Here is a 20,632-nt window from a genome sequence, read left to right on the forward strand (position 1 = left end):
GCACGCCCCAATTCAATATCATCAGAGTTAAAGATCAGTACCATCAACATAAGAAGCCTGAATGGCAAATAAATAGAGCTAGCTGAGGAATTAGATAAGTACCAGATCGACATAATAGGGGTGACTGAAAAAAAAAGACAAAAACTGGGGAGATCTTTCTGAGCAATAAATACAAAATTTTATATTCAGTCAATGACAATCAAGGAAAAGAAGGAGTAGCCATAGTATTCAACACTAAATACGAGGCTAATCTTCTTGAATGGCAGGCAGTCTCAAGTAGAGTGATGTGGGCAAATATCAGAATGGGGAATTGGACAATGAGACTTATTTGTGCCTATGGTCCCACAGAAGGTTCTACTGAGGTAGAAGTGGAAGAATTTTTTCATGCTTTAGAGAAAGCAACTGACACAATGAAAAATGAGAAGTTGGTCCTTGTTGGGGATCTAAATAGCAGAGTAGGAAATGATTGTCATACACACATAAATATTTTGGGAAAGTTTGGAGAAAAGAGCAAAGCTAATAATAATGGCAAATACCTGTTGGATTTCTGCTCAGGACATGGACTAGTTATTACTAACACCATGTTCCAACATAAAAATGTGCACAAATTCACATGGAGAGAACAGGCAAGGAATAAGAAAAAGTCTCATTGACTATGTTATTGTTGATAGTGATGGTTTCTCCCTGATTCAGGACACCAGAGTGTACAGAGGATTTGAAATTGGAAGTGATCACTATTTAGTCTTGAGTAGGATAAAATTGAATTTCATATTGAAAAGAATAATATATAAGAAAGTTTTAAAGCGAATAAAAGTTGAGCAGCTCTCAGATGTGAATTGTAGACTAAAATACACAAAGATTATTGAAGAAAAAAATGAAACAGTTTGAGAACAGGAATCAAACCTTGGAGATTCAGTGGCAAATTCTGAAGAAAACATTGATTGATTCAGCCAGAGAGGCATGTGGTGAGGTTGTCTGCAAGGATAGAAAAATCAGAACTCCATGGTGGACACAGGAGGCTAAAGAGGCAGTGAAGGAAAAGAAGAAACCATATCAAAAGTTCCTGGCAAATAAGTCAGCTTGTGCTCTTAGAGAATACAGAGACAAATGTAAGAAAGCTAAGCACTGTGTAAAACTAGCTAAACAAAAGTCATGGGAGGACTTTGGCAAGAATATAGAAAATAAATATCAAGAAGGTGGCAAAATATTCTGGAGGTTGTTGAAGAAGCTTAGAAATGGAGGAAAGAGTGCTGTAAAAGGAGTTAGAGATTATAAAGATGACATGGAAACCGGAGAAAAAGATATCCTTGAAGTATGGAGTAATTACTTCAAAAAATTGCTAAATGAAACAAGCAGTGATAGCACAGTAGTAAAAAACACTCGTCAGGCATACAGTCAGGAATATCCATAGTTGACATATCCATACTTGAAGTAGAAAAAGCCATCAAAGGCTTGAAATGTGGAAAGGCAGTAGGAGTAGATGATATTCGACCAGAAATGCTGAAGTATGGTGGTATAAAAGTCTTGCAGTTGCTGCACTGCATAGTTCAGAAGGCGTGGACAGAGGGACAAATTCCCGATGATTGGAGTAGAGCTCTCATGGTACCCATATATAAAAAGGGAAATAAAACTAAATGTGAGAATTACAGAGGTATTTCCCTACTGAGTGTTTCTGGCAAGATTTATGTCAGTATACTTAAGAAACAGTTGAGAAGAATTGTTGAAGAACAAGCTGGATTCAGGCCAAATAGAGGCTGTCAGGATCAGATCTTCACTTTACGACAAATAGTTGAGAAAGCATGGGAATATAACAAAGATCTGTATTTAAGTTTTGTCGATCGGGAAAAGGCATATGACAAGGTGCAAGAGAGAAGCTATTCAATACGCTACAGTTATATGATATCAATGGGGCATTATATCAAGCAATACTTAGTCTTTATTTGAGTTGATCAGCAGTTAGAATTGAAGGAAGTACAGGAAGATGGTACAATGTTAAATCTGGTGTGAGACAAGGATGTACATTATCCGCTCTCTTATTCATTATCTATATGGATCACATTATGAAGGAAAGTGTTATTAAACATGATATCAGAATTGGAGATGCTAATATATGCTCTTTGCTTTATGCGGACGATTCTAAATAAATCCACTACAAGTTTGCCAGATTCCCTGACTAAATTGAATAACTGTTGTAATAGATATGGTATGAAGGTCAGCAATAAAAAGACAAAGACAATGAAAATAGGCAGAATCATTGAAAATGTCAACTCTGTTGTGAATGGAGAACCTGTGGAACAAGTAAAAGATTTCAGCTATTTAGACACGATTTTTACTGAAGATGGTAAATTAAATATAGAAATAGACAACAGAATCAGCAAAGCTGGTATGGTGGGAAGTCAATTGAATAAATTCATATGGAATAAGAGAGAAATTAGTCAGAACACTAAATTAGCTGTATACAAGTCAGTGTTCAAACCAGTTTTAACTTATGGATCTGAAAGCTGGATCAGAAGTAAAACACTTTACCAAAGACTAGAGACCGCAGATATGAGAGTTCTGAGAAAGATTATAGGCATGAACAAATGGCATCAATAGCAATATCATATTAAAAACGAGGATATTAGGAAATAACTAGACATCGTCATCATTCAGGAATGTGTTAGCAGAGCTAATCTCAGGTGGTATGGTCACTTAAACAGAATGGGTGAGGAAAGATTAGCAAAGCAAGTGTTCTCTGCCAGGTTGGCAGGGAAACGACCCAGAGGAAGACAAAGATATAGGTGGAATGATACAGTACAAAGTGCCTTAGACGATAGAAATATAAGATCTGATAATGTTGGAGTCTTGACAAGTAACAGACTGATTTGGAGGAAAATTGTAGATAGGAAGTTAGTAATGATGTAAATTTTTCATGTAGTACTATCATATCCTGTACACCCCTTGAGGGTACATGTCAGGAATTTGATGATGAACTATTCAATCAATGTCGAAACATAAGCTGTAATTTTAACAATTTGTATTGTATTTATATAACGTTGTAATCAAACACAAAAAAAATTAATTTTTTTCGTTTTTTCCTTGCGGGTGCTGCAGTATCACAGTGCTTATGTACAAGCAGCCAGTGGTTCCTATCCACCTAGTCCCGAATTCTGCCTTTCACCAGTTACTCCAATACCTTAACTACTACTCCTGAGATGCTGATTGGCCTGTAATTTGCTAGTTCTCTCCTGGAGCCTCCTTTATTTAGTTGACTATTTTACCCTCTTTATACTCTATTGGTACTTCCTACTACTGAGTCTTAAATTGAACAGCTTAGTCAAAGGAGCTGACAATTTCCTTGCACATTCTCATAATACATGTACCGGTATGCCATCTAATCCCATGGCTGTGTTTGTCTTGAGATTCTGTAATATTTTTAGCACCTCCATTTCTTCAACCTCTATTCTCTTATCAGGCAATGTCACATCTGGCATTGCAACATCACTTAGATGGTACATCCCCAAAATACTCAGTAATCCAACTATTTGGTTTGGTTCTGTTACCTTTCCACCATCAGCACTCTTTAAAGTCATCCTTCAATAGTCATTCCTCCTTTTATTTGCCTCAGCAAAAGAACTTCTTATGGTTTCTTTTGGCCTCATCACTAGCTTTCTCTCATATGTCATTACCTTACCCTACTTGCCTATGCCTTATACTGCTTATGGACATACTGCTCACCTTTTTCTTTATTATCTCCCCCCCTCCCCCCACAACCTTTTCTTTGTGTGCAACTCCTGCTTAATGAAGCTTCTTCCATCTAACTCCTACCTGATCTGATTTTATCCTTCTGACTTTAGGCATGCATTCAGATACTGCTTTCTTCAAACACCCCTTGACCACCTCCTATGCACTAACAACATCCGTCTCTTCCAAATTCTTATGCCATTGCTCTGCTGAAAGCTGTCTCGTCAGCTGGTCTTAATCACCTGCTTTGTAATTCAACATATATTCCTTCTTAATAGAAAATTCTGCATGTCTGGCAATCTCCCAGGTCAAGACTACATTATCATTTTCTCCAAGCAAAGGCAGCATAGCTACATTGGTTAGTGTTAAGTTATCTAATGCAATGATCAGATCTAGCACTCTTGAACCTCATATCCCTTCCATTACATGTTGCTTCTGGTAATTATCTCTCAGCAGCTGTGTGAATTCCATTTCCTTCCTTACATGTGACCATTCCTCCTCCCAATTGTCCCCATAGTTGATATACCCCCATAATAATTACTCAACCTATACTACTCATCATACTAATTTGCGAGTGGAGTGCATGTCATCTACATTCTCCCATATACTTCCTAGATTACAGCAGCAGCCAGTTACATATTTAGTACTTGACCTCTATATCAAACAAATTGCCTCAAATGAACCATCCTCTGAATCTCTGTCTCTCCCCCCCACCTGATGTACTTCTACTCTTTTTGACTTTCATTCCTCTGCTATCATTAGCAACCTCCCCCCATTTTCTTCCTTCTGCCCTCTCCGAAGATGCTACATCCCTTGAATTCTATTCCTATGACCATATCATCCTCAGCCAGCCATATCTCACTAATGTCTATAACTTTTGCCCAAGTTGTGCTAACCAATGCCCCAAACTCCCCAACCTTATTTTGAATACTTCTGGCATCAGTGTACATAAACTGTAATACCCCCATCATCCTACAGTCTCCTTTGCAACTTGTATTACTTAGCCGACTAAAGTTAACCTGGGGTTTATTTTGCATCGTGTGATCACCCTCCCACTTGTCTGAGCCCACGTTCACCTGCATCTCTCCCTAAACGTTTTTGTTTTCTTTGACTTTGTACTTATGCTTTCTCACTGAGCAACACTTTCACAAGATTCCTGAGACCAAATTCATTTAGATGCAAGCCATCCACCTTATATAAATCCTTCCTTTCATCAAACTCACACCACGAATCCACAAACACCAAACCATTTCTCCTGCACAATCTGTGCACTGACTCATTTGTGGTCATAGCTCTCCATCTCATTTTGCCACTGTCATACCATGGCAACAGATTCACAACTTTTACTTTCTCATTCTTCTTTTTTCACATGTCCTAGAAAATCTTTCACGTCTTCTTGCATACCACACTTGTCACCCTAAATAAACTAAAAGATCTCTTTTACATTAATTCCACATTCTTACTGCATCACTAACATCCCATCCTTTATCTTATCTCTAGGAAAACATGATTTTGTAACCTTCCTTAAGGATTCCTTGTATTAATGAATCACCATGCAAAGTTTATTCTTATTTTCATGCTTTGCTCTTTCATGCTCTGCTTTCTCTCTCCTTCTTTCACTTCTGTCATGTCCTCCATGAGGTGGATGGCATGACAGAAGATGTTTCTCATAACTTAATCTCATGCTTTGTTCTTTGAAAAATTCCATGTAAATGCGTTATCTTTTCCATTACTATCTAGTCACTGGCTTCATTTCCCACTGTCATTCATGAGGTCACTCATACCGCTTGCAACACGAACTATGCTGATTCACATTATCATGCATTTTGTCTTTCAATTCACTGCTATCACTCTTCTTATTCTCTTCACACTTATAACATTTGCTCACAAAATACTTTTGACAAACATGTTCCCACTTTCATTCTCCTTTCAAAAATCTCTTTCAGCAAAGGCCATACTTTTTGACTATGCTGCAGCTTGTGCATCAGCACCATGATGCACAATACAGTGTACAATAAAACAAATATTAAACCTTTACAAATAAGAAAATTATGCACATTACCCTCACAAGTAATCACACAAACACTCCTAAATATAATGATGCAAAGGAAAACGACTTAATTGTTGCAAAAAAAACTTCCAAAAAAGAACTTGTCTTTTGACACTGATTCATCATTGATATCAACTAACAGGGTGCACCACATGAAGGTGAGGGATGAACATTAAGTCAAGAAATCTTATCAATTCTGTGAGTTATGTAGAGGTCACTTAAGGGTCAAAGTTACTAGAACCATTCTTTGGCATAAATAGTTTTCATTTTCCTATTAACTTGGCCTAAAGTTACAGTGAAAAAGGAGAAAAAATACAAATTATAAAAAAAAAAGAAAGGAATTAATATCTAAAATACGTGGGGAGGGGGGTCTCTTTTCAAGCAGTTTTGAGCCAAAGAGTAGTTTAACAATGAGAACTACCCATTTCTTTTCTACCACCACATTAACATTTAGATTAACATGTATTATAATTGTTTATAGATAATATGATATTATAGTGGTGATGGTTAAATTTTTTGTAAAAATGATGTTTGTGACAGAATAAACAGGATTTCTGGTAGAAAAATAAATAAAAATACAAAAAAAAAAAAATTAAAATAACAATAAGCTAATGCCTTTTATTTTCTTTAGGGAAAAAAAAATCCTTATACCCATAGTCTGAATGTACTATAGGTTCACAAATAAACCTTTCATGGATGGGAGTCACATCATCATTTTGATTTAGGTTTGGCTAATGTAAAAGGGGGTTGAAGCTTTCTTTGAAAAGGTATGCATATTTAAAACTGTTTCTATAGAGAAGACTAGCTTCACCCCACCAGATACTGTGTTTAGTGTCAGTGTTATGTTGTCACCTCTGTCATCATCAGCTGGTGTTTACCATACCTTGCAAATGTAATTTGACATACTTTGGGCAGACAGGCCGTTCTGTGGAAAAAAGAATTAATGAACATCAATATTATATTGAATACGTGAAACCTCAAAAGTCTGGTCTGGCACAACATAGTATTGATCCAATAAGATGAAGCTCATATTATCCATAAAAGCAGTTTTAAATACGAATGCCTTTTCAAAGAAAGTTGCCAAGCCCTTTTGCACTGGCCAAACCTGAATCAGAATGATTCTCTCTCTGTCTCCCAAAAGTTTGGGAATTCTCATTCTATGTAAACATCAGAAATAGTTAATATTATTTATTAATATTTTAATTTCTAGCATGCAGTAATTGTTTTCAATTGGTAAACCGATTGTTGTTGATTTGCTGTGTTCAGTACAAATATCTGTATTGTGAGAACTACCTCATAGTCATTAAAATTAATTACTGTGGTTATCGTGTACTTTGTTGTTTATATGAGAGTATACTCTATTTTTTTTTTTTTTTTTTTTGTTTGTTTATGTATGCCAGTCCAGTCAAAATTATATAATACTGTAATATTATTTATGTATATGTGTAATTTTCACTGTTAGAGAAAGTAACAGAATATAAATATGACAACCAGTAGAAACTTGTTTTATGTTCACTTATTTTAAAGGCAGAGGAAGCTTCAAATCGTGTTATTAAAGAAAAAAAGGATTTAAGAACAGAAGCAGAGGAAATTTTATCTTCATTGGGAATTGCTCCTCTGTGTGGTAAGTCATATGTTATCAATTTATGTATGTTCCTTTTTGATTTTAAATTAATGTCTTATTTTGTAAATGTTATTTTGCGTATGTTTGAGAATAACATGTTCTGTACTATTTCATACTGTGTGGTCTAGCTATACATTATCATGGCAGTTGACTACATTGCATTCCTCTCAGGTGCAATTTTCACCTGACGCCGTCATTTGCACCTCTGTATGAAACGGCATAGTCCTGTCTTACTTCCTTTTTGAATAGCTTTGAATACCTCATAAGAATAGTTAAATATCACTAGCATATTTCTTAAATTGATAAATGGTTTTTAAATATTGTCTTCTAAAATACAATGGAAACATAACATATCTAATTAAGATATACTAAAAAACTTAAAATTGTTTTTCTTTACTGAAAGAAAAATTTATTATAAAATATGAAGTGTTTTTACAGATTTTTTTTTTTTTTTAAATAAATCTTAAAATGACTTTTGATATTTTCTATTCCCTTTTGAGAAAAATACCTTAATCAGCAGTGAAATAATGTAAAAAGAGAAACATTTCTCCTCTTTTTCATGAATCACTTTTATGAATGGAAGGGAAAATATAGAATTATTCCTAAATAAAAGGCATTGTCATTTGCAGAAGTTGGCTCTCCCAAATTCTCAACTTCAGCTGTTACACCTGAGAAGCGTCATTCCCCAACACCTGAGCAAGGCTTACCTTCACAAGTTTCTCATTCGTTGCCACTTCCAAAGTAAGTAGTAAAAGCATTAATAATAATGTTTGATTTTAAATCAGAAAATAAAGGTCAGAGTTAGCAAATATGGTAGCATCTTCTGGTCAACCATAAGAATTGCATTGCCAAATATAATCAAAATGGAACCCCTATGGGGGGGGGACACTATCCTCAAGGGGAGTGGGGCCGCATCACTGTTGTATATTTGCGTGACACATCAAAAAGTTTTTTGTGCTGGTTTTAAAAAAAATGTTTTGTGCATGTGTTGCACCTATAGAAAGGCTGTTGTGTAACTGTCTGTCAAAGAGCAAATAATAACTTTATTATATTTATTACTTAATAAATTTTCTTTTCAGTGGTTTGATTACAGCAAAGTTCTTTTTAATATCAGTTCCACTCATGGAAGGTTGGAAACCTGTAGCACATTTTTGTGTTATGGGTGGGCTAAGGACTAAATTATCTGGGAACCTGCAGCAGAGACCAAAAAATGGAACTTCTCAAGCTTTTCCAGTTTTCTAGTAAGTGTATTGATCTCATCTAGATGATGAAAATCATCTACCACTGAAAGATGCTCACAAGCATCTATGCCTTGATATATGCAGGATGCTCATTTTGTTGATTGGAGCATATAAGCACTATCCACTTGGCCAGGTCTGTAAAGTACAAACAGCATTTATTGTCTTTTGTGTTTAGAGTTATTATGTATGGATACTAAATTTCTCTGTTTGTCTCCTGTAAGAACTGCACAAAAAAAGCATAGTGTTATTTAGCTTATACAGTAACTGAATTTAAGTACTGTTAATTTAATTTTTAATAAAAACTTTTGTGGTAGCCATAACTCTCTGAAAACTAAGGCAGGGGCTTCAGCAACTTCATTCAGCTATGTATAGTATTTTTTCCCCCCTTTTCTAAATGATTGGAAGAACCCTATGTATATTTAGGATGACACCAAATGTTTTAATAATACATGTGAAATTCGTATAAAAATGGTCCCAAAAAATTCAAACTGTAGAGTTTTTTTTTTTTTTCTTTTATAATAATGGTACGAAGGACATCCAGAAAGTAAGTTCCGTTTTTAAATATTTTCACTGCATCACTACGATCGCAATGGTTCACATGCATGGTGAGTTTGTTGATTCGTTAGCAAGGTGTGCCATTTTCAGACATTCTCGCAGTGCGTATGCTTCTTGGTGTGTGTTTATAATGTCTAAGAAAATTGAATTGCCCAATGCATGTGAAATTAGGTCAGTTATCCGTTTCTTGAATGCGAGGAACGTTAAAGCAGCTGAAATTCATCGGCAAATTATTGAGATTTATGGAGAACCTCATAAACACGCAATGAGTGATTCAATGGTACGAAGATGGGCAAGACTTTTTAATGAAGGAAGGACAGGTGTGCATGATGATGAACGGAGCGGGCGACCATCTTTAATGACTGACGATTTGGTACGTTCAGTTGAAGAGAAGATTCAACAGAATAGGGGATTCACTATGACGTCACTCTTGCTGCAATTTCCAGAAGTTTCACTTTCATGTCTTCATGAAATTGTGTCAGAGAAACTGAATTATCGGAACAATTCCATCATCCTCTATATAGTCCTGACCTCGCACCAAGCAACTTTCACCTGTTCAAACATCTGAAATCTTTCCTTGGTGGCCTGCGGTTTCAAAACGACGAGAAGGTCAAAGAAGCAGTCAATACGTGGTTTGCATCACAGACGGCAACCTTCTACGACGAAGGTATACAACTCTTGGTGCCCCGTTATGATAAGTGCCTGAATGGCGGAAATTATGTAGAAAAGTAGTGAAAGATGTCTACTTTAATTTCCAGTAAAGTTTTTTTTTTTGTAAGTATATTTTTGTTTCTCTGACAGCCCATTGGAACGTACTTTCTGGACGTCCCTTATATAACTGTTTTAATGAATTCAAGCATGATATCCTTTTGGCCTAAAAACACATGGAGAGGAAAATTTTTTGATTTATTGAGAGTTCTTAGTAGATCTTAATGTTTTGCTTGATTCATTGTAGTTAGTTTCTTAAATAAAATGCTATCTGATGAATGAATAGGAAGAAAAGAATGGATAGAAAGAAAAGATGAAATGATAGAGACCTTTAAGTTAGTTAAGGAATTCTATCAGATTAATACCGAGCGAATTATAAAAAAAGAGTGGATGTTAAGATGGGAAGAATGAGAAGCCATCTCCGGAAGTTGTATAAAGATGTGGTGAAGAGTAGATGGGAGAGTTATTAGTGAGTGGAGTGCATTGTGAATGCAAGTAGTGTAAAATAACTTCAAAGCTCATTGTGATAGATATGTTGCTGTTTGAGTGACACTCCCACTGTATATTAGAAATGTGATTTGCAAAAGAATAAAGTATCTGATAATAAGGATATGAGGCAGGATTGTCAAGATGTTGTGGAGAATGTACTAGAAGCAGTGAGTGATAGTACATAAAATATGAATGAGAGTTTGAAGAAAGTGGTTGAAAGTAATGTTGGATGATGAGATGCTAGTGCAGAAAGAAATTGCACACTTACGCATCCTTCTTCGCAGGACAAAACATGAGCTTGAGTGACTGAAGAAATGATTGCCATGTGATACGGAAGGGTGGTGCATGAAAGAAAGAGTGAATGGGAAAAGCATAAAAGTGTGAGAGACTAGGAGAAAAGAGATCGTATGTATGGGGATTCAATGATAAGAGGTGTACTTAATGAGGAAGTGACAGAAGCATGTTTTCCAGGTGGAAATATAAAGGATGTTAGTGATGCTGTATGTAGAAGAATGGAGCAAGCAAGTTGATTGAAATGATTTGAAATGTGAGAAATATACAATGAGAAAAGATATGAAAGAGTTGTTAGTGGAAGCGAAAATGAAGAACACGAAAGTAAAGATTGTGAGTCTTTTGCTTCGGTATGATAGGATAGAACTGAGAAGGGCCATGATTGCCAGTGAATTAATGAGAGGATTGTGCAAGAGGAATGGCGTTCAGTTTATTGAAGTATGGAGTAAATTTGATGGACTTGGAGGACTTATATATGCCTGATGGACTACGTTTAAATCGTTTTGGAGTTAGATGTTTGGAGAAAGTGTTGTTTAGTGAGAGTGTGGCAGTGCAAAACCAGGGAAATTAGGGTGAATGAAATCCAGCATATGTCTGGTCACCTCTGTGATAAATGAGCATGGGTACAATAATGATTATGCAATGCCAAATGTAATTTCACAGGTCTCCAATTTAAATGGGTTGGTAGTGACATTACACAAGATAGAAGGATGTTGAAAGTTTCTTTTTCACTTGGTTAGACTATAATTTAGTTTAATCCTTTGTCCAAGTGTGAGCAAACAAAGTTTGCGCCTGAAAATATCTTCAGGACTGGGGTCAGGTAGTACAACACCGGGCAACTTGTAGCAAAAGGTGGCCCAAGCTGACATCACTGCTATCTCAGTATCTCCCATAAAGCAAAACACATCTTCTTGTGGATATGTATAACGTTATGCATTAAGGGAAAGGGCACTACCCAGACTAGTTTCGACCTTTATTGAGGTCTCTTCAGTGGGAGCCAGGCCCAGATGTGGAGATACCAGGCAGAAGCAATAGCAAGGTCATCTCTACCTATAGGAGTTGCCAAATATACATATCCGTAAGGAGATGTGTTGCATTATGGGAGATACTGAGATAGGAGTGATGTAAGCTTGCTCCACCTTTGCAATGAGTTACCCGGTGTTGTACTACCTTACCCCAGTCCTGAAGATACTTTCAGGCGCAAACTTTGTTTGCTCACACTTGGATAAAGGATTAAACTAAATTTATTATAAGATAGAAGGTGGGGTATTGCTGATGATGGTTGTAGAATTACAACCAACAAAATTAGAAGTTAAAGAGAATATTAGGTCTGAGGGAGATAGTTCATTTGAAGCTGTCTAGTATGGACAAAATATGTTGTTGGGTGGTGTTATAGACCAGGGGGTCCACAGGAAAATAATGTAATGGCAAATCAGCACAATGAGTGCAGGCCGTACAATTATTATGGGAGACTTTTAACTATGAGAACATCGATTGGAGGGAAGAAAGGGCATGGCAAGATGGAATTGGAAATTATACAGTTTCTGAAGAATAATTACATGAAACAACATGTTATAGAGAGGACAACAGATTCGAGGGTGTTGGATCTGATAATAGCATCAGATGATGTATCAATAACCAAGGTAGACACTCTGCCTCCATTTGAAGAGAGTGACCATGTGGTCTTGTTCTGGGAAGTTGCAAAACACATAGTTTTCTGTTAAGAAGGAGTTTATGTTCAACTACAAGGAAAATATGTCAGTAGTGCATGGCAGTTGGTCAGTGATTGCTTGAGAGCTGCAGTATCAGACTGCATACCCCAGGTCAGGAGGATGAACTAAGTTGGAATTAAGTGGCTGAGAGGGATATAAAGCAAGAGCTGCAAAAAAAAGAAAACATTGTGGAGGAAATATAAAGAAAAAAGTGATCAGCATACTCATGAGCAATACATAGTGCAAGCAAGAAGGGTGACTAATATGGTAAGGAGGGCCAAATCAGACTACGAGAGAGAATTAGTCAAACAGGCCAAAGTAAACTCAAAAGAGTTTTTTCGTTATGTAGCAAGAGTAAAAATGACTATGTTAGAATGACTTTAAACAATGCTCATGGTATGAAGGTGACTGAACCAAAAGAAATAGTTGAATTGCTGAGTGATCATTATGCAAAGGTATATCATCCAGGTGGTGATTTTACAGTTGCTGATTCTACAGATGCATATCTACATTGAGGTAGATGAATAGGAGGTATTCAGCATATAAAAAATTATGAATGTGAACACAGCAATGGGACTGGATGGCTTATCAGACCATGCACTATGTGAATGTGCAAGAGAATTGGCATTACCTCTGAAGTTGTTCAATCTAAGTCTCAGCTCTGGCAGGGTTCCATGGGAGTGGAGAGAGGCAAAGATAGTTCCATTGCATTAAGGTGGCTCTAAGACAGTAAGTCTTAGAGCCACCTTATGCAATGGAACTATTGGTCTATAGCAAGCTATAGACCAATTAATATATCAGGAGTGGTTGTTCAAGTATTGGAAAAGTTGGTGAAAGGTAAAATACAACAGTGGGTGGAGAGGGATACGATACTCTGTAGTGGTCAGCATAGCTTTGTAAAGGGTTCTTAGTAACTTATTCACATTTTATAATAAAGTGACAGCAGAATTGGTAATGCTCGACTTTGCCAAGACATTTGACAGAATACCCCATGGAAAACTAATACAAAAACTGGAATGGATATGAGGCTAGTAGTATGGATAGGGGAAATTGGCTTATGGACAGACACCATAGAGCAGTATATGGTGGAGTGGGGTCTAAGAGAATGATGGTGACTAGTGAAGTATCTCAGGGTTTTGGTACTAGGGCTACTACTCTTTAATTTGTATATCAATGACATCATCATTAACAACCATGGGTCCAATGCCCGTAGGTTTCTGCTGCGATCTTGATATAATTGTGTTTTCATTGCATTCTGTTTTGTGCAAGATGACTCAATTTTATTATTATTATTATTATTATTCCGGGCAACTCCAAGGAGTCGACAGACTCATTGAGGGAGACCCTAACATCATGTCAAGAACAACTATTCGACATTCACACAGTATCTATCATACCTTGCCTTGAACTCATTCGCGGTCATAGCAACCACCACAGACTCTGGGAGCTTATTCCACTCATTCACCACTCTCCAAGTAAAAAACCTAGCTCTAACATCCTTGTTAACCACATTCTTGCCCAGCTTCCATGCATGGCCCCTAGTCCTCACACCACCAGTCCTATTTTCAAAAATATCTTCTGGATTAATCTTATAGTAACCCTTCAGTAATTTGAATGTCTCAATCATATCACCCTTTTTCCACCTATCGACCAATTTTTGCAACCCACAAATCCTCAACCTATTCTCATAAGGTTCATTCCACAGACCTGCTATCATCTTGATCACTTGTCTCTGGATCCTCTCCACTTCCTCCCCATCACAAAGAAACCCTGGCACCCATAACTGGGCACAGTAGTCCAGATGGGGTCTTATCAAGGCCCGATACAGAGGAACAATAACTTGTTTGTCTCTGCATGTTAAAGTATTTTTCAGAAGCCAAGTGATTTGATGAGCTGATTTAGCCACTTTTGCAATGTGCCCCCTAAACTTCAATTCCCTATCCACCAACACTCCCAAATCCCTTGCCTCATCAGTCTCCTGGAGTACGGTTCCACCAATGTGATATACTACTGCTATTCTTTTCACCCCAAAATGCATAACCTTACACTTTGCCACATTAAATTGACATCCATTTTTCCTAGCCCAGTCCTCCAAACTATCCAGATCATCCTGTAAAATTTTGACATCTTATGCACTCACAATTACTCTACCCAACTTTGCATCATCAGCAAACAAGTGAACACTTCCTCTCAGTTCCTTTCCTATATCATTGATGAACAAATTGAAAAGTAGTGGTCCTAGAACAGAACTCTGCAGCACACCACTAGTCACAAACCGTCTTTTGGACTCCACTCCTGAATAAACCACTCTCTGGTATCTCTCCCATCTACCACCGTCCTATCCATCTCACCAACCCTACCTCCTATCCATCCCCATCTGCTCCAGTTTACTGATTAGGGTTCCATGTGGTATCCTGTCAAAGCCCTTGGCAAGATGCAGTAGAATCACTGTAAACCCATTACCCTTATCCCATTCAGCCGTCACTGTGTTATAAAACATGAGCAAGTTACTGAGGCATGATCTGCCCTTCACAAAACCATGCTGTCCTCCATGCAGCATCCTATTTTCATCTATCCAATCCTGTATTTTCCTCTTGACTATTTTCTCCAAGACCTTGACAACGATTCCTGAAATGCTGATCAGTCGGTAATTTACAACAGCAATCTTGGAACCACCTTTATGCAGTGGAACTATTTTCCCTTCTTTCCACCCCCTCGGGACTAACCCAGACCCGAGACTCAAATTAAACAAAATGGTCAAGGGTACTGACACTTCTTTAGCCGCTTCTCGTACGACACAAGCTGGTTTACCATCCAATCCCACAGATGTATTGACATTGAGGTTCTGTAATAGACTACTCACCTCCACTTCATTCACCACAATTCCCCTATAATCTATTGCTCCATTCATTTCTGCAATGTCACCACCTGGATGATATATTCTTGCAAAGTGCTCGCTCAGTAATTCAACTATATTAACTGATTCGGTTACTTCCCTACCATCGGCATTCTTTAAAATCATTCTGCCATATACATTTTTCCTTTTACTTGCAACATATTGAAAAAACTGTTTAGGATTCTCTTTAGCCTGCATGGCCAATGTTCTTTCGTAATCCTTTTTTGCTTTTCTTACCACACTCATTACTCTTCTGGCCTGCGCTTTATATCGTTCATGTGCCTGCCAGTCATCTTTCTCCTTAAATTCCCTCCATAGTTGTTTCTTTTTTTGCAGCTCAAGCTTAATGGTGTTATTCATCCATTTAACCCCTACTTGATTTATTATTCGGACTCTAGGTATACAGTCAGCCATTGCTTCATGCAAACACTTCTTAACTGCCTCCCATGCACTATCAACTTCTAGTCCTTGCAGTTGTACATGCCATGGCACTGAACCAGTCAATCTCCTAAGCTTGTCATACTTTGCAGCCCGATAATTCCACATGTACCCTGTCTTAATTGTAAATTCCACACCTTTAGCCACCTCCCAAGTCAAGACCCTATGATCACTCTCACCAATTGGTGGCAATGTGGTTATATTTGTTACAGCCAAATTCTCAGATGTAATTACTAGGTCAAGCACTCTCTGACGCCTAGTATTTTCCATTACATGCTGTTGCAGATAGTTATCCCATAATAACTGCATAAAATCCAATTCCTTCCTCCCGTGTGTCCTCTCCTCACTCCAGTCAATACGACCATAGTTGAAATCTCCCATAATAATTATCCTCCTTCCACTCATTTCTTCTATTTGCATATGCATACTATCTCCACCATCTTTTCCATCACCTGGTCTATAGCAGCACCCAATTATATATTTTGTTCTGCTAGCCACAATCTCACACCAAATGGCCTCAAATGTGCTCTTTTCTCTATCCTGCAATTCAGCTTCTATTCTCTTTGGCTGCAGCTCATCAGCTATCATCAACAATACTCCTCCCCCCATTTTATTCTCCCTGTCATTCCTGAACACACTATACCCATCACATTCAATCCCACTAGCTATATCATCTACAGTTAGCCACGATTCACTAATGCCAATAACCTGTGGTCTGGAAGTGCCAACCATGGCCAAAAACTCTTCCTTCTTGTTCCTAATACTCCTAGCATTAGTATACATGAATTTAAGAACCCCCATTAGCCCCATCCCTACCTTGATGCCTTATATTAACTATCCAATTCTGATTTGTTGTCCTTATTCGCTCGGGCATATTATACTCATTCATACATTCAACTGCCTCCCTAAGTTCTGTATATCTCTTCCCCCCCCCTAATAAATCTAGTTTCCCTGATTTTGCACATCCACTACATTCAGCAACACTTTTTCAAGTCTCCTTACACCATATCCATTCAAATGCAAGCCATCCATCTTATATAGATCCTTTCGCCCATCGAACTCACTCCACATGTCCACAAATTCCACACCACTCGTCATACATAACCCACGCATAAAGTCATTTGCAATCATGGCCCCTCCTTTTAAACATTTCACTGTCATACCGCAGCAAAAGACTAATCATCCTAACTCTCTCACTCTTTTCTTTTGCTACCTCAAACAATTCATTCAGTTCCTCTATTATTTCCATTTTATTTCCTTTCAAATCATTCATACCTACCACAACAATCACTTCTTTCACCCTTTCCTTTTGCTCTCTAATAGACTCAGTTACATCCTTTATGGTCGTACCAGGTTGGTACGATTTTGTCAAATCCTCTACTAACACACATCTATCCTGCAAGATACTACTAACGTACTAACAAGTCTCCATACAGCACTCTCTCCTTCATTTTGTTTACGTTCACACTCATACGCTTATTTTTCCTGTCATACTTTTTATTATTGGCTGGTACACTCAGTCGACTTTTGTTCAGACGCTCTAGCTGCCGCTTTGCCCTTTGTATCGCTCCACTCAATAACGCGATCTCACTCATTGCATCTATCTCATCTTTTTTATTCTCTGTAAAACCATTAATTTGTTCCGAATTAATACCATCATTCACACTTTCTACATTCACGCCCTCACAGTTCTCTGGTACAACCTCGCCATTTCTTGTCATATCACTGTTTTCTTCATTCTGAAGTTTGACAAAAATATCACACTCTTTTCTCTATCACACAATTTGTGTATAGAGTTTCCACATCATTTGATGATGTCATCACCCCATTCTCCGTTTGGTCTTCCTCTTTTGTTCTTTCATTCAATCATTCCAAACAGCAATGTTTTTAATTTTCTCTCATTATTCATTCTACATATATGACCAAATAGACATAGTTTCCTTTTGATTATTTTCTGGATCAGGTTTTCTTTTGGTTGTATTCGTCTGTAGATTTCCTCATTATTCACTTTCTGTATCCAGCTTATTCTCAAGATCTTTCTATAGCACTTCCTCTCAAATGCCAATATCCTCCTTGCAGATTCTCTCAATGCCTGTATCTGCTGAAGATACAGGCATTCTATAATGCACAGTTTAGTTTGCAGCATTATAGCTCGGCTCTTCCATATTTTGTCCATGGCTTAAAATAGTTGTTGCTCTGGCTATTCTAATTTTTATCTCTTTTTCGGGGTCCAAGTCATGCGTCATGTGACATCCAAGATATGTGAAGTGTTCCACATTTTACAGTTGAAATCTATCGTAACTCTGTTCAGTAATTCCTGTTGTCCTAATATCATTGTTTTAGTTTTTTCAAAGTTGACATTTAGTATATATCTTTTTCCTTCTGTGTATAGTGTTTGCAATATCTGTTCCAGCCTTGCTGCGTCTTCTTCAATCACGACGATGTCATCTGCAAAGCAGAGGTAGTTTATTCTCATGCCATTTATTGAAATGACTCCACCTTCTTTAATCTTATCTAGTGTTCTTCCCAGATGTGTGATGAAGATGATTGGTGATATTGGGCCCCCTTGTTTTGTGCCTTGACTAGTGGCAAACCCATCTCCAGTCTCACCTGCTATTCTGATTTTTGCTTGTGCTTGGCTGTTTATTCTCATGCCATTTATTGAAATGACTCCACCTTCTTCTTTAATCTTATCTAGTGTTCTTCCCAGATGTGTGATGAAGATGATTGGTGATATTGGGCCCCCTTGTTTTGTGCCTTGACTAGTGGCAAACCCATCTCCAGTCTCACCTGCTATTCTGATTTTTGCTTATGCTTGGCTGTTTATATCTTTCAGTAGGCAGATCAATTTTTTGTCCACACCATAGGATTCCAAGACAGCCCATGTTATATTTTGGTCAATATTATCAAATGGTTTTTGGAAGTCCATGAAACAGCAATATATCTTTTTGTTCTTTCTTCGAGCTTTCTCTGCTATTAGTCTTAGTGCGAGTATTTGTTGCACTGTACTTCGATCTTGTTGAAATCAGGCTTGCTCATCCAGAAGATGTGCCTCCATATGCCACTTCAGGCGCTCTGTTAGTATTTTCATCAGCACTTTGCCAAGATGACTCATTGCTATTGATGACAGGAAAAGATTTAAGTTGGTTGCTGATGATGCAAAACTGTGATGTAGATATCGTGCAGGATGATTTAATTAAATTGGCATTGTGGGCACAGGATACTGATTGTCAATTTAATGTTGCAAAATGCAAGGTTATGCACTTTGAAAAGGTTTCATATGGTGTATCATATTGATGGTATTGGGTTGCAGGAAATTGATGAGTCTAGGGACTTGGGGATACTGGTGAACAAAGAGTGGAAGTTCAGAGGGTATATTGCAAAAGTTGGTAAAATAGCTCAACGAATTACTTGGATGTTGAAAAACATGCTAACAAGTAAATATAAGGAAGTTATTATCCCTCTTTATAAGGCTATGATTCAGCCACATCTTGACTACTGCACACAGATTTGGTCGCCTGGGTTTCTTGGGGGGAACAGGAGGTGGTTGAAAAGATTCAGAGACAAGTGACCAAGATGGTGACAGGTCTGTGGAATGCTCCCTACGAGGATAGGTTGAAGGTTTGTGGGTTACAAAGTTTTGTCGATAGACAGAAAAGAGGGGATGTGATAGAAACTTAAGATATTAAAGGTGTTTTAGAAAATTGATGCAGGTGAAATTTTTCAATATATGACAAATAGAGAACTAGGGGCCATCCGTGGAAGTTGTGTAAGAGTGTGGTTAGTAGAGGTGTATGGACCAGATTTTTTGTATGGAGAGTGGTGAGTGAGTGGAATGGATTGTCAGAATTGGTTGTGAATTCCCTGATGGTGAATGGATTCAAGGAGAGGTATGATAGCATTTGTGTGTATGATGACTGATTTGGGTCTCCCATTCCAGACTCCATGGAGATGCCATAAATAATAATAATAATAATAATAATAGTCTGCTTAAGTTATAAAATGATTTATATTGATGATGGAATAAAGGAAGATATCCATGCTGATGATGCTAAATTGGAGTGAGTGATAAGAGACTCATATCATTACAAGGAAGGACATTGCAATGAACCTCTTACGATAAGTCTGCTGACTTGGAGAGTGCGATAATAATATGACACAAGTCCTTGCAGACTGACTTAAGATTTAAGTGTCAATTTTTTCTGAATGTAAGGTCATGCATTATGGATGAAGGATATTGCAAAGTATCATTCAAGGGAATTTGCTGCAAGTAGTCAACAAAACCAGATACTTAGGGATTATAAAATTGAGTTATAATCCCTAAGAAACTTAGAACCATGTTGCTGAGGTGATTGTCATTGCATTGACTAACAATCCCATTGAAGAGAACATTAATTTGTAAAAGATCTGTATTCATGTGTGCAATTCTATAGAGTTGATCATCATTTCCTTAGAATCCAGATGACCATATCTGTGCACAGTAGTCCAGATGTAGTCTTATCAGAAACCTTAAATGGGAGAATTTTTTCCTTATTCCTGCTGGTTAGTATTTTCTCTACTAGAGGTTTTATCCAATTTGACGATTTAATTCCCTTACCATCCTGGCTCCTAAACTTCGACTTAATGTTCATTATAACCTCTAAATCTCTAGCTTCACTGGCTATTGCAGCAATTTCTTTTTAACGTGATACACTGCTTGCAATGTTCTTCATCCATAATGCTTAAAAACACTAATAAACTGATACACATTAACATTTGCCCATAATTCTGTGGTTAAATGTTCTAATCTATTTGAATCATCCTGTAAGGACTTTGTCAGGTATGTCCCATATCACTCACCTAAACTTAGCACCATCAGCAGACGTATATCTTTCTTTAGTGTATCCCCAGTATCATTAATATATA

General features: G+C 37.4%; 1 protein-coding gene across 2 annotated transcripts in view; it reads left to right on the forward strand.

Moving 5' to 3' along the window:
* The window catches only part of LOC150093788 (cytoplasmic dynein 1 intermediate chain 1-like), a 479,575-nt gene that overhangs the window by 13,318 nt on the left and 445,625 nt on the right, over positions 1 to 20,632 (forward strand). For both annotated transcript variants that reach the window (XM_090413194.1, XM_090413193.1), the window contains exons 2-3: positions 7,301 to 7,397; positions 8,027 to 8,138. In XM_090413194.1, coding sequence (XP_090269320.1) covers positions 7,301 to 7,397; positions 8,027 to 8,138 — 209 coding nt within the window. The remainder of the gene's footprint in view (positions 1 to 7,300; positions 7,398 to 8,026; positions 8,139 to 20,632) is intronic.

Source organism: Typopeltis vanoorti, chromosome 23, assembly GCF_054136105.1.
Source record: "Typopeltis vanoorti isolate ZY-2024b chromosome 23, IOZ_Tvanoo_1.0, whole genome shotgun sequence".
NCBI lineage: Eukaryota > Metazoa > Arthropoda > Arachnida > Uropygi > Thelyphonidae > Typopeltis > Typopeltis vanoorti.